Raw genomic sequence first — 14,058 nt, forward strand, 5'->3', positions numbered from 1 at the left:
GGCTTCCGCCTGGCGGGGCTGTGCGCGCTCATCCGCGCCAGCTAACTCTTTTCTAGGTGCTCGCTCTCTCGTTAGGCACATGCACGCGTAGCCATCGAGGCAGTTCCGTCCCGTTTACCAAAGCATCTTCCCTTTGGTTACACCAGCTCTGGCTTAGGGAGGTGACTCGGTCATGTCGAACTCGCGGCCCAGGCCCCGCCGCGGCGCCGGGAGTGGCGCCCGGGCAGCCGGGCGGGACGAGCTGGTGTCGCGGTCCTTGCAGAGCGCCGAGCACTGCATGCGCGCCCAGGACTTCGGCACCGCTTACGCCCACTACCTCCTCGTGCTCAGCCTGGCGCCGGAGCTGAAAGACGACGTGAAGGTGAGGAGAGCCCTTCTTTCTCCCACTTGCTGGCAGGTCCTCTGTTCTCCGAAGAGTAAATACAGACATAAATAAATTGGGAGAAGGGGGCTAGGTTGGTTGCTGTTGCTATTTACTGTTCAGCCTGGACTTCTTTTGTTAACACCGACAGCTAGCCCATCAGAAAATCCTGTCTGCTCCACCTTCAAAATAGATCCAGAATCTTACCGCTTGTCACCACCTTTGCTACCCTGGTGGAAGCCTCAGTCATCTGCAGACTTGGAATAGGCTTGCAACTAGGCTCTGTCCTGCGGTTTACCCCTATGAAGCCAGCGACAGGCGTGAGCTTTACAAAACAGAAGTCAGATGACATCACTTTTCTAATTAAAAATTTCCTTCTCGCTCAGATTCCCAAGGCTCTATTGCAAATGAGGCCTCTGGTGATCACCTCCCATTTCCTATGTTGAATTCTAGCATGTCCCTGCTTCAGGGCCTTTGCACTGGTGCCCACTGTATACAGGAGGAATGTTATGGGTTTCTGTGGTTGGATACATTTTGGAATTAGCCTAAAGTATTCATTTGATGATGCATTTTTTTAGATTTGGTTATCAGATTATTTGTGGCAGTTATTCTATTGAAATGCGGTACATTTTTCCAAGTTATTTTAGAATTTATATTTGCAAAAGGGATTTAATTTTGCTTCAGTTTTCAGCCTCAAACGACTTTCCTTTATTTCACTCAGGGTTTCTCAACTTCAGTACTACTGACATTTTGGGTGGCATAGTTCTTTGTTGTGGAGGCCTGTCCTGTGTACTGCAGCATGTTTAACAACAACCCTGACCTCCATCCAATAGATACCAGTTTGTAGTTCACATAAATTTAGTGTGAATTTTAGGACCAGCTGGCTTAAAGGAGGGGAAGATGATATGTTTAGATACAGTTTGCTTTTCTAGGTAGCAGTGGAATAATGGGTCATTTCGAGTGCATTTCCTCTATTCTTTGTTCCTTAGTTTCCTCTTGTAAAACTGGGACATTATCTTTTTACTAGATATTTAATGTGTATGAAAAGTACATCTAAAATTCATATTTCAATGCCTGGCATTCAGTAACTAGCTCTGTTTTCTGCAGAACAAAATTGTGTTTCTTTGGGCTTTTGAAAAATACCAGTCTCTTTACACTTTTTTCCTGTTACTCCCCATACCCACACTTCAGCCACACCAACCTTAACCTATTGATTCTCTAATCCATTTCATATAATCTGTGCTTTTCCCCCCCATCACACCCTAGACTCTTCTTCCTTATATTCTTGGCTCTCTAGTAAACTTCATTAGAATTCAGTTTCAGGTATTAACTCTTCTGTAAAAAATATGTGAAGATGATGTAAAATGTGTTCATGTTAAAGCTGGCATGACTAAAGCCTTCTCTCTTTCCACTGTGTTGCAGTGTGGAGACTGGAGGGAAATGTAATCGGAGGGAGGGTGACAGTCTAGCAAGTGGTTAAAGGGCCAGATTATGTTGTAACACTGGGATTGGAGAGGAGGTGACAGGTGTGAAGACATTGAGAGAGAACAGGCTGGGTTTGAAACTAATTGTATTGGAGTTAAGGTAGCATTATGACTAAATGGTTTTTGGTCAGGTGGTACCTTAACCTTATATCCTGTGTGAGAGGAATATGATGGATTCGTGTAGAACATTTTGAATTTTTTTCAAAATTGTATGTTAAAAATGCTCTCTACAAGGCCTCTGTGGGGATTGGAACAGGATTTATGTTGTTCATGCTATTCTTTGCACACTGATTGTCCAGGAAATATTTGAGTTGAGCTGAATTTGAGGTGACGAAGGGTGCAATCCCTGGTTGAGATGACTGGTAGGAAGTTATGAAGCTGAGGTTCAGAAGAGCGTCAGGATTGGAGATGGCAGATGTAGCATCTGTCAACACACAGGTGATAGTTAATGCACTGGGGATGGATGAGAAAAGAGAAGGCCAAAGACAAACTCCCCAAACACAGAAGCCCACAAGAAAGAGGTAGGTGGCCGAAACCGGTTTGGCTCAGTGGATAGAGCGTCAGCCTGCGGACTGAAAGGTCCCAGGTTCGGTTCCGGTCAAGGGCATGTGCCTGGGTTGCGGGCACATCCCCAGTGGGAGATGTGCAGGAGGTGGCTGATCGATGTTTCTCTGTCATCGATGTTTCTAACTATCTCTCTCCCTTCCTCTCTGTAAAAAATCAATAAAATATATTAAAAAAAAAAAAAAGAGAGGCAGGTGGAGAATGTGAAATTGCAGCTAAGGGTGGAGAGAATTTAGAGGTCAAGCTGTCTAATTTACTACCACGAAATGGTAAAATTTATTCATTTATGCATTTGTTTAGCAAACAGTGCCTTTTAGAGATAATTAAAATTTAAGATGATAGTTAAGTTTTACTCTCTGGGGAATCTTCAACATGTGTTCTATTGTCGTTCCTCATTTTTGTTATTGACTAATTTGCCATTTTCTCTTCTGTAAAGGAAACTTTCCAGTATACGCTCTTCAGATGGGCTGAAGAGCTTGATGCCCTCAGTAGAACACAAGACTTACTTGGTTGCTATGAGCAAGCCCTGGAACTGTTTCCTGATGATGAAGTGATTTGCAATAGTATGGGGGAGCATCTCTTCAGGTGTGTAGTGATTTCAGATTACTTGTTAAGAATTATTCTGTATCACCCGGATCAGGGATAAATTGTAAAGTAATTTGAACAGGGAAAGTTTAATATAAAGAATTATTAACTATAACAGGGTAGAGTAAAGAGGGATTAGCTAATAAGCTATAAAGAGAACTCAGAAAAATATAGGAATAGCAGACATAATAGGTGATAACAGAGCAGTTTTAATACAGTTATCACATAATGTATAATAGCCACTGTCCCTAAGGCTGAGGTGAGTATCAGGGAAGTGTCCCCCCACTAAGCTGAGATCCAGACCTTGCGGAGCGGATGTAGCGTGGTTCCCAGATGGCAGAGAAGTTCTGTGATGCTTTGCCAGGGAACTTGTAAATCTGTTCTCTGGAACTTGCCAAAATTTGCCATTAGAATTTCTGTCTACTCTCCTTAGAAACTTTATAATTAGGACTGATAAAAATACCAGAAATTTTTGTTTTGGATTTGTTTTAATAAATCTGGTTTCACTTCTTGGCTCTGCTCATCTGGTCACATTAAGTTTTATTTTTCTATGAAAAATTCTATATAAGAAATACCTGTGTCAGGCATTATTAGTCAGCCTCAGTAATGTAACTATAGTCTTAGTCGAAATGGCTGGTGGAGTGAAATGAGTACTCCTTTAAGAGACAAATATTTGATAGTTCCTAGTTGTAGAGTATGATAGTAATTAGGAAAATAAGACAGATTGTCAACTGTGGCTTGTTTGTTTACACTGACAGCTAACCTGATTCTGATACACAGACTCCATCTCTACAAATTAGCAGCCAACTCTCCATTTAAATGAAATTTAATTTAAAAAGATTTTTAAGCAACTCTTCAAATTAGTTGGAAATCTACATTTTAGGTTCAAAGTTTTCTGTAGTTCTTTAGTTTATGCAAGTAGAATTACTTTATAGGACTCCATTATATTTCCAGATTACACACATATAATGATCATAACATAATAAGACTTAAGTTTTAGAATAAACTCAATTTAACAGACAATTTGAGTGCTACACTTCTACACTTTTGGCAGATTGTAACTGTTGGTGAACTATTTTTGAAATAAAAAAAACAACTTGGTGTTAATTTGCTTCAGGGGAGATGTAAAACTATGCAACATTTTGAATTTAGACAATGTCAATTCAGAATTTGTGATAATGTGAATGTGGCTTTTGATGTATAGTTTACCTTTGTTCTTTAGGACAGGGGTTCTTAGCTTTTGTTCCAATCTATTTTTCTTATCAAAACAGTGTATAGCCCTAGCTGGTTTGGCTCAGTGGATAGAGCGTCGGCCTGCGGACTGAAGGGTCCCGGGTTCGATTCCAGTCAAGGGCATGTACCTTGGTTGCGGGCACATCCCCAGCGGTAGGCAGCTGATCGATGTTTCTCTCTCATCAATGTTTTTAACTCTTTATCCCTCTCCCTTCCTCTCTGTAAAAAAACCAATAAAATATATTTAAAAAAACAAACAAACAAAAAAACAGTGTATAACTTACTCCCCACCAAAGGAATCACTTTTCCAGGAGAAAAAGATTTCCAAAGTAAATGATAGCTTCCTTTCCTGATATTTGTGAGATAAAGTTGGTGTCTGGAGTGTCTCCTTGTGTTAGCCAGTCAGATTTAAGATACATTAAATTGCTAGTCAGGGAAATAATGTTTTTTTCTAGTTAAAAGAAAAAAGGCATTTTTATAGTTCATTGGTGTTATTGGGACACATGAGTGTTTCCGTAAAAGATGTACTTTGAGTGGATCATGTATTTTTTAGATTAGCATTGCAGTTTAAGAAAACTGAATTATACATTAAGGGTCAAGCCTAAGGGAAATGCAAACCCAGGAAATGATTAGATGCAGGCTTGGCATTGATTTAACAGATCGTTCAAATTTTGAAATTTTAAAATATCCATTGCTAAGTTGGTTTCTTGACAAATAATGGTTACTTACGGTCTATTTTTTGCATTGTACTGTATGCTTTGGCGGTTGCAGAATAAGAATAAGACAGCTCTGTCTTCACGATACTTAAAGATAACATGAGTAACTTCATTTAATGTAGGGCGATTGCCTTTTGTTAGAGTGCAGTTTCCTGTTTGGAGTTCCCTTTTCTTGCTTAAATCATACAGTGAATAGTCTGATTCCGTTTCTTTTTTAAAAAAATATGTATTTTTATTAATTTCAGAGAGGAAGGAAGAGGGAGAGAGAGATAGCAACATCAGTGATGAGAGAGAATCATTGATTGGCTGCCCTCTGTATGCTCCCCACTGGGGATCGAGCCTGCAACCTGGGCATGTGCCCTTAACCGGAATAGAACCTGGGACCTTTTAGTCCACAGGTTGACTCTCTATCCACTGAGCCAAACTGGCTAGGGCTGATTCTGTTTCTTTCAAGTTGATAGAATGCTTCAAGGTGCTTGTGAAGAAATCTGAGTGTAAAAGGGTTCTACTAGCTCAGTTCTCTTCAGTGTGTGGACCACACACTGGTACTGATCCACAAATTACCAGTCAATGACAGATTAATACAAAAATTGAGAGTAAGCCTTTAGGAATTTAAATCCAAGCATTTAATCAGGGAACGTGCTTGTTGAAAAGACTTTGGACTAGTTGAGTGTTGCTGAAATACTAGTCATGTGCAGTACAACTATCCTATACAATGAAAGCCTAATATGCTAAGTGTCCGGTCATCCAGTCGGCCGTTCAGTCGAAGAGTAATATGCTAATGATATGCTAAGGCCACTCACTCAACTGCTCACTATGACGTGTACTGACAACCAGGGGGCAGACAGTCAACCGGTCAACCAGTTTCTATGACGTGCACTGACCACCAGGGGGAAGACGTTCTGACCAGTAGGTGAGCTTGCTGCTGTGGTCCGGCAGATCGGGATTGAGTGAGATGGGCCAGACACGCCCTGGAGCCCTCCTGCGTCCCTCCCCAGTCCTAATTGTGCACTGGTGGGGTCCCTTGGCCTGGCCTGCGCCCTCTCGCAATCTGGGACCCCTCGGGAGATGTCGGAGAGCCGGTTTCAGCCTGATCCCACAGGCCAGGCCAAGGAACTCCACTGGTGCACGAATTCGTGAACCAGGCCTCTAGTTGGTTTATAAAGGATTAGGTACTTCAAAAGGGGTGGAACTGTCTATCTTTATTAGATAGATAGTTTAAGAAACTATAATAGTTCTGGATGGTTTGATAGTTTTTTCCCTTTCTCTTCTATTTCTTATTTAATCACATTGAATTCAGTTGTAATTTTTTGGGTGACTCGCCTTTGATTTTTTCCAAAACATTTAGCTTAGTGTTCTTAGAAACAGTGGCTCTTTTTATTGCAGTCATATTTATTTCATTTCTGTAATCTTTAAGTAAAATATGTAATGATGGTAACAAGTACAACCGGTATAAACTGGTCTGGCAGCAAATTCAACTGACTCTTGATGACCATTCAACTCAGTTGCTGTGAGAAATGGTATGTAGGCAGCCCAGAGAGGAGCCTACTAGCCATAGATATTAGTACCTTTTTACAGAGAGAATGGCTTTTAGAAAGCACTGGTGTTCTGTTAGGTTGGTTAAATGAAGGATGACTTTGAGCGCTTCTACTATACATGGTACAATAGTAATTTAGAGTTAAGCACTTGTTAGGGTCCTGGAATGCATAAATATAATAGGGGTTCAGAAAAGAAAGAAGTGATGAAGGATTGCAATTCTCACTGAAGACTTCCCAGAGGAGATGACACTTGGGTTGAGTAGGATTTGATGTGCTGGTGAGGTGAGGGATTCTCAGGCCAGATGAGTGACATGGATGAAGGCACTGTAATTGATAGCCTAGAGTTAAATTTTTTGTCTGCCATTTTTTACTCTAGAATGGGCTTTAGAGATGAAGCAGCTGGATATTTTCATAAAGCAGTGAAGCTAAACCCTGATTTCAGTGATGCGAAGGAGAACTTTTATCGTGTTGCAAATTGGTTGGTGGAACGTTGGCACTTTATCATGCTTAATGACACCAAAAGGAATACGATTTATAATGCAGCAATCCAAAAGGCAGTTTGTTTGGGATCCAAAAGTGTTTTGGATATTGGAGCAGGAACTGGAATACTAAGGTTTGTTGTACTTGTGTTTTAATTACATATGCATGTATACTAATGTAAATGAAAGATTTACCAAATATGGAATATTTACCTGTGGAATTTAAAAATAGAGTTTAATTTATTTCTCATAATCTTATTATGACTATTCATACAACTATTATATTTTTCACTGTAACTTTTGCTTTATCAAGAACTGGACTTAACTACTAAGAAAAATTTGGGGTTATTGGAATTTTGAATAATGAATTTCAGTAGTATTTTTATATTAATACTCTGGTTGAATCTAGTTATTTAACTCTATTAGTATTCTTCATGCCTGTTTTGTTTTCTTAATCTGCTGGACATCATGATTTATTGTATGATTTATTTCTTGAAAAGAATATTAATTCATTTTTTAATTTGGAATGAATAATGGTTGTGTTAAAGAATAAAAAGAAAGCCCATGTTTAAGTATCACAATTCCACTAATACTTGAAAAAAGACAGTGAATTATTATTTTTTTTGATGGAGCACTTTTCCCCTTGTAGTATGTTTGCTAAAAGAGCTGGAGCGCACTCGGTGTATGCCTGTGAGTTATCCCAGACCATGTACGAACTTGCCTGTGATGTAGTGGCAGCGAACAAGATGGAAGCAGGAATCAAACTCTTACATATGAAGTCGCTTGAGATAGAAGTTCCAAAACACATTCCCGAAAGGTATTATAATGTGAACTAATTTTAGTATTTATAATCCACTATTTTTTAAAAAGTAAGATATTTGCGTTTCTGGTTTCTATTCCAAACAAAAATGCTAAAACCCTTATACTATAAAGTTATGGATATAGGATAGTTTAGCATAGGATGGTTTTCATAGTAAGGTCATATTCTTTTGCTGTTCTTGTTGTTAATCCTCACCTGAGGATATTTTTCCCATTGCTTTTCAGAGAGTGGAACGGAAGGAGGGCGGCGGAGAGAGAGAAAGAGAGAGAAACATTGATGTGAGAGAGACACATCAATTGGTTGCCTCCTGCACACCTTGACCTGGGGTGGGGAGCCAACCCGCAACCCAGGTACATGCCCTTAACTGGGAATCGAACCTGTGACCCTTTATTGTGCCATCTAATGCTCTACCCACTGAGAAACACAGGGCAGGGCCATAAGGTCATTGATTTCATAGAGGAAGGGAGAGGGAGGATAGATAGAAACATCAATGAGAAGAGAATCATTGATTGGCTGCCTCCTGCACAGGGAGATCAAGCCTGCAACCCGGGCATGTGTCCTTGACCGGACTCGAACCTGGGACCCTTCAGTCCGCAGACTGATGCTCCAACCACTGAGCCAAACCAGCTAGGGCAGGTCATATTCTTGATAATAAATATTTAAAGATCTTGAGAAAAATTTGTGGTAAGGGACTTAATAAATGAACTTGACCTTTAGCAAGTTACTGTACCTTTGTTAATTTTAGTGTTCTAGTTGTAAAAATGGATTAATAACTCCTATGTAGTCAATAACTTTAAAAATTCTACTCTAAAATAATATATGAGTTAATCAACCTTGGTGGACTTATTACATTTTGTGCAAGAGGTGGCTCAGGTGCAGGCTGCGAGTGAGAGCGGGGCTGGCGCCAGCAGCAGGTGCGAGCGCCGGGCAGGACCATGGCACGTGGGAGCAAAGAATTTTCAGTAACCACCAGAGGCTCACCCCGATAACAGCGACCAATACCCCGCCTTGGTCTGGCGCCCCTGCTCACCTGCTCCACCATCCAGCCACGGTCAATGCCTGCTATGTTCCGCACATGCCCCCCTGGTGGTCAGTGCATGTCATAGCGACCGATTGTTCCGGTTGTTCCATTGTTCTATTTGCATGTTAGCCTTTTATTACATAGGATTCTTATCATTTGGACTATGATTTTATTTTTTTAAATATATTTTATTGATATTTTTAGAGAGAGGAAATGGAGAGAGATAGAGAGTCAGAAATATTGATGAGAGAGAAACATTGATCAGTTGCCTCCTGCACATCTCCTACTGGTACATGCAACCCAGGTACATGCCCTTGACCGGAATCGAACCTGGAACCCTTCAGTCTGCAGGCCAACGCTCTATCCACTGAGCCAAACCGGTTTCGGCAGGACTATGATTTTAAAACGTCTTCTTTCATATATGTATAATAACGTTTATATTTACATAGTACTTACAAAGAAGTACTATTAGATTGTTGAAACAGATAATTATACCCATTTTATAGAAACAGTGTCCTGAATTGTCTTAGCCTGCTCAGGCCACTGTAACAAAATACTGCAGGCTATATGGCTTAAACAACAAACATTTATTTTCTCATAGTTCTGGAGGCTAGAAGTCCATGATCAAAGGGTGCTAGTGAGAGTTCTTTTTCTAGCTTGCAGATGGCTGATGGCTGCTTTCCTGCTGTGTTCCCAAATGGCCTTTTTCTGTGCATGTGAGGAGAGGGAGAGATCATTGGTGTCTCTTTCAGTTTTATAAGAATACCAGTTCTATCCACCTTAATGATCTCATTTAACCTTAATTCCCTCCTAAAGACTTTCTCTCCAAATACAGTCACATTGTAGGTTAGGACTTATATGAATTTTGGTGGTACACAGTTCAGTCCATAGCATGAATCAGAGTTATTTACATTTTATTTCCCTGGTTGGTATGGCTTAGTTGGTTGTAGCATCGTTCTGTACACCAAAAGGTGGTGGGCTCGATTCCGTCAGGGCACATACCCAGGTTTAGGATTGCATCCCCTGTTGCAGCATGTGTTGGAGGCAACCAGTCGATGTTTCTCTCTCTCCCTTCATCTCTCTAAACAATAATAATAATAATAATAATAATAATAATAATAATAGTAAATAAATTTTTCTCACAGATAGTGTTGTAGAAGGATCCAATACAGATTCTATTATTAATTTGTTTTGACCTTGAACAAATCTAGAGATTTATGATGTTGGACTAAATGTTTGCAATACCTTCTACTTTGTAAATGCATGTAATTATAAGTACTGAAAATTTGTGTATATATAAAATATTGTGTCTAGGCATTGTGGGGGATACTAAAGTTGTTCTTTTTCTTCAAGGCACCTATAATCTAGATAGGAAGATAAGGAATAGTCAGAAAAATTTTTCTTTTTTTTTTTTTTTTTACCTTCTAATTACACTGAATGATACAATAAATTCTAAAGAAGTTTAGAGAAGGGAGAAAAAAATCATTTTGGTGTGTCTTTGGATGAAAATTTCTAGAAAGAAAAAATGAATGATGATCAGAGTTCTGTGGATTAGACTTTTGTGAAAACTCACAGGTAGTGGGTAAAAAGCAAGAGAAGTAACAGGAGAGGCACAATCAACATGTAAGCGGTAAACATGGATAATGAGGGTAGAGAAGGATTTTGAGAGGCAGGGCTTCTCACCTGCATTGAATATTATTTGTAGATCAAGGAAAATGAAAACTGAGAAAGATTATTTATTTGGATAAGTAGGGGAGTCTTGATGATGCACAGTGTTTTTATGTAGTGTTGTGCATAGAAGTCCAATTAGTCGGCATTAAGGAGAGGGACTGGTAACAATAATGGGTATGAGCAGCTCTTAAGGATTTCCAGTGGTTCTCAACCTTCTGGCCCTTTAAATACAGTTCCTCATGTTGTGACCCAACCATAAAATTATTTTCGTTGCTACTTCATAACTGTAATGTTGCTACTGTTATGAATCGTAAAGTAAATATCTGATATGCAGGATGGTCTTAGGCGACCCCTGTGAAAAGGTCGTTCAACCGCCAAAGGGGTCGAGACCCACAGGTTGAAAACGGCTGATTTAGGCAATGAAAATAGTCTGAGGGGGCAGCAGAGTCAACTGCAGGTTGTGCCACCCTCCCCCGCCCCCAAGAAGTTAGTGGAATACAGAGGAGCCTGAGGAACATTAGAGTCAAGTTCTTCACATTTCAAGAGTAAATATTAAAAATGAAATGTGTTAGGAAATTTTACTTGTGGACTGTTTCTGTAATATACTCTTCATTTTTTTTCTCAGCTTTGACATCTTTATATAAAAGCATGATATTTTACTTACATGTATTTTTAAAAAATCATTCTGTAGAGTGTCCCTAGTTGTAACAGAAACTGTCGATGCAGGTTTATTTGGAGAAGGAATTGTGGAGAGTTTGATTCATGCATGGGAGCATTTACTTTTGCAGCCAAAGGTAAGCAGCATGAAATTAAGTAAATTTGATATAGAATTCATTATCTTAACAGATATTCATTGAGCCCCTATCACAAAGAAATCTATAAAAAATACACCCCACAAACACTTACTAACATAATGCAGTGTATACTTGTATACCCAAATGGGGTATACAGGCAAAAAGGAATTCATAGGAATTGAGATTGTATTGTGAAAGGACTGACTGACTATTGAATTCTTGAGTGAGATTGAGAAAGGAAGAACTTTCAGTCTCACAACCCTCACTGCTTGAAATTTTGGCAAATTATTGAGAGTTTAGAAATAACTGTCTTGGTATGGTTTTAAGGCACTAGTTTGACCCAGGTGACTAATTAACTCTTGTAATTGCCGAATTATATTTTGCTTTAAAATCCTTTACAGTGGCCTACAAATTGTAGATTCGGTTTATATAATATGTATTATGAACAAAATGATTTTAATATGTAATAAGAATTCACTACTTACAGAAAGTGGTTTGGATTTAAAATAACTAATTAAAGGTTGAAAAGAAGAGCAGTTTGTTTTTCAAGTTAGGTAATGGTCATTTTGGTTTCTCAAGTCAATATCCAGTAGTTTTTTGCCGTATGCATACTTATACCCTTATTACTCACCCTCCCTCCTTCCCTTCCTGTTTGTATTGTTAAAAAAATGTATATATAATATATATAAGTACATACGTAGAGCAATGAAAATAAACTTTGAAGTAAAAAAACATAACCTGCTTATTCTTACCTATTGTTCTTTAGTTTTCTATTAATTTTTAGATGTTGTCATTATATATTTTTGCATAAATGTAACTGAATCTGATTGTTATATTTTTAGACCAAAGGTGAAAATGGTAACTGTGGAAAGTATGGGAAAGTTATACCAGCAAGTGCTGTTATATTTGGCATGGCAGTAGAATGTGCAGAGATAAGAAGACATCATAGGTAAGTGATTATTGAAATAGCAATTACTTAAGAAATTATAATTTAAAGGATTGACTATACTTTAAAGGTTAATGAATATTTATTTGAAAGAGAATTTGTAGTTTTCTGACCTTTAAATTCATGATGTTTATTCAGATCTTTTTTTTTTTTTTTTTAAATATATTTTATTGAGTTTTTACAGAGAGGAAAGGAGAGAGATAGAGAGTTAGATACATCGATGAGAGAGAAACATCGATCAGCTGCCTCCTGCACACTCCCCACTGGGGATGTGCCCGCAACCAAGGTACATGCCCTTGACCGGAATCGAACCTGGGACCTTTCAGTCCGCAAGCCGACGCTCTATCCACTGAGCCAAACCGGTTTCGGCTTTATTCAGATCTTAATTTTCTTTTTGAATTTTTTAAAACTTAGGATTCTAGGATTAAAACCAGCTTCAATTTCCTAGTGGAAAATTAATTTTGATACAACTTATATCCTTTTCCTATGTGATAGATTCACATAGGAAAATATTAAGTTCACTGATTTTAGATGAAAGTAAAGTAAAAATTTCCAACATGAAAATAATTTACTTTATTTCTCTCATTCATTCTTAATAACTTTATTAATAGTAAATCTGTTGTGATTGAGGTGAATGAAATTTAAGGATCTTTCTACCCATGAGATTTTAAGATTTACTTATCAACTATGATAAAAAGGTTTTTTTAGTTAAAGAAGTTTCTTGTTTACATGTTCTTGAGCATCGTGAATGTTTTATTTTGCTAAAATGTTGATCTGTATTTTCTGAGGACTTTTTAAGGAGCCCCCCCCCCCTTCCAATTACTTATTAGTAGTAAATGTAACATACAAATATTTTAGGAAATACTGATGGGTAAAAGAATAATCATCCTGCCCTTGGCCCATGTGGCTCAGTTGGTTGGGTGTCATCCTGTGCACCTAAAGGTTGCCAGTTCAATTTCTGGTCAGGGCTCATGCCTGGGTTGGGGCTCAATCCCTGGAGAGGGTGTGCAGGAAGCAGCCAATTGATGTTTCTCACAGTGATGTTTCTCTCTCTTCCTTCCTCTCCATTCCCCTTGCTCTAAAAATCAGTTGGAAAAAAATCCTAAAGAAAAAAATCATCCAGATAACTATTGTCCATCTTTATTATATATTCTTCCTTATACTTTTCTATGCATATTACAGGTGATATGTAAAAAATACGTAGTGATTGGTAGGGCACAGTGCACTGACCACATAGATAGTGGCCTTAATCAGAACATTGGCTGAATTAGAGTATACTGGTTGAATGTTAGCTCTGTGTAAGTAAATGTGTGTGTGTGTGTAAATTATATTTTGTTTTCAAAGTATCAGTAAATATATTTGCTTTTTCTTTGTTTATTGTCCATTTGGTTATGCTCTTTTGTGAAGTGTTTAAGTCTTTTGTCAATTTCAGTTTTTCTTTTATTAATTTGTAGGAATTTAAAAATATATTTTGGATAGGAACCCTTGGCTTGACTATTTTCTATCTTACTGGGTACCTTTTTTTTTTAAAATCGTCACCCGAGGATATTTTTTTCATTGATATTTTAGAGAGAATGGACGGGGAGGGAAGGGGAGAGAGAGAGAAACATTGATGTGAGAGAGACACATCTATTGGTTGCCTCCTGCATGCATCCCCTGACAGTGGTCAGGGATCGAACTTACAACAAGGTATGTGCTCTTGACCTGGAATTGAACCCATGACCCTTCAGTCCAGAGGCCAACACTCTAACCACTGAGAAGCTAGGGTTGGGTATCATTTGATGGGCAGAAGTTCTTAATTGTAATGTAGACCCATTATGTTTTCCTTTATAGTTAGTGATTATGT

At 38.6% G+C, this 14,058-nt stretch overlaps 1 protein-coding gene across 2 annotated transcripts in view; it reads left to right on the top strand.

Moving 5' to 3' along the window:
* PRMT9 (protein arginine methyltransferase 9) overlaps positions 1 to 14,058 on the top strand; it is a 23,636-nt gene continuing 9,578 nt past the window's right edge. Inside the window, exons 1-6 of one of the 2 annotated variants that reach the window (XM_059697889.1) lie at positions 1 to 361; positions 2,846 to 2,994; positions 6,858 to 7,094; positions 7,610 to 7,777; positions 11,164 to 11,266; positions 12,109 to 12,215. In XM_059697889.1, coding sequence (XP_059553872.1) covers positions 173 to 361; positions 2,846 to 2,994; positions 6,858 to 7,094; positions 7,610 to 7,777; positions 11,164 to 11,266; positions 12,109 to 12,215 — 953 coding nt within the window. In that variant the 5' untranslated portion in view covers positions 1 to 172. Of the gene's footprint in view, positions 362 to 2,845; positions 2,995 to 6,857; positions 7,095 to 7,609; positions 7,778 to 11,163; positions 11,267 to 12,108; positions 12,216 to 14,058 lie in introns of those variants that run through there. The other variant, XM_059697890.1, reaches the window with a different exon arrangement.

Source organism: Myotis daubentonii, chromosome 5 (genome assembly GCF_963259705.1).
Source record: "Myotis daubentonii chromosome 5, mMyoDau2.1, whole genome shotgun sequence".
Lineage (NCBI taxonomy): Eukaryota > Metazoa > Chordata > Mammalia > Chiroptera > Vespertilionidae > Myotis > Myotis daubentonii.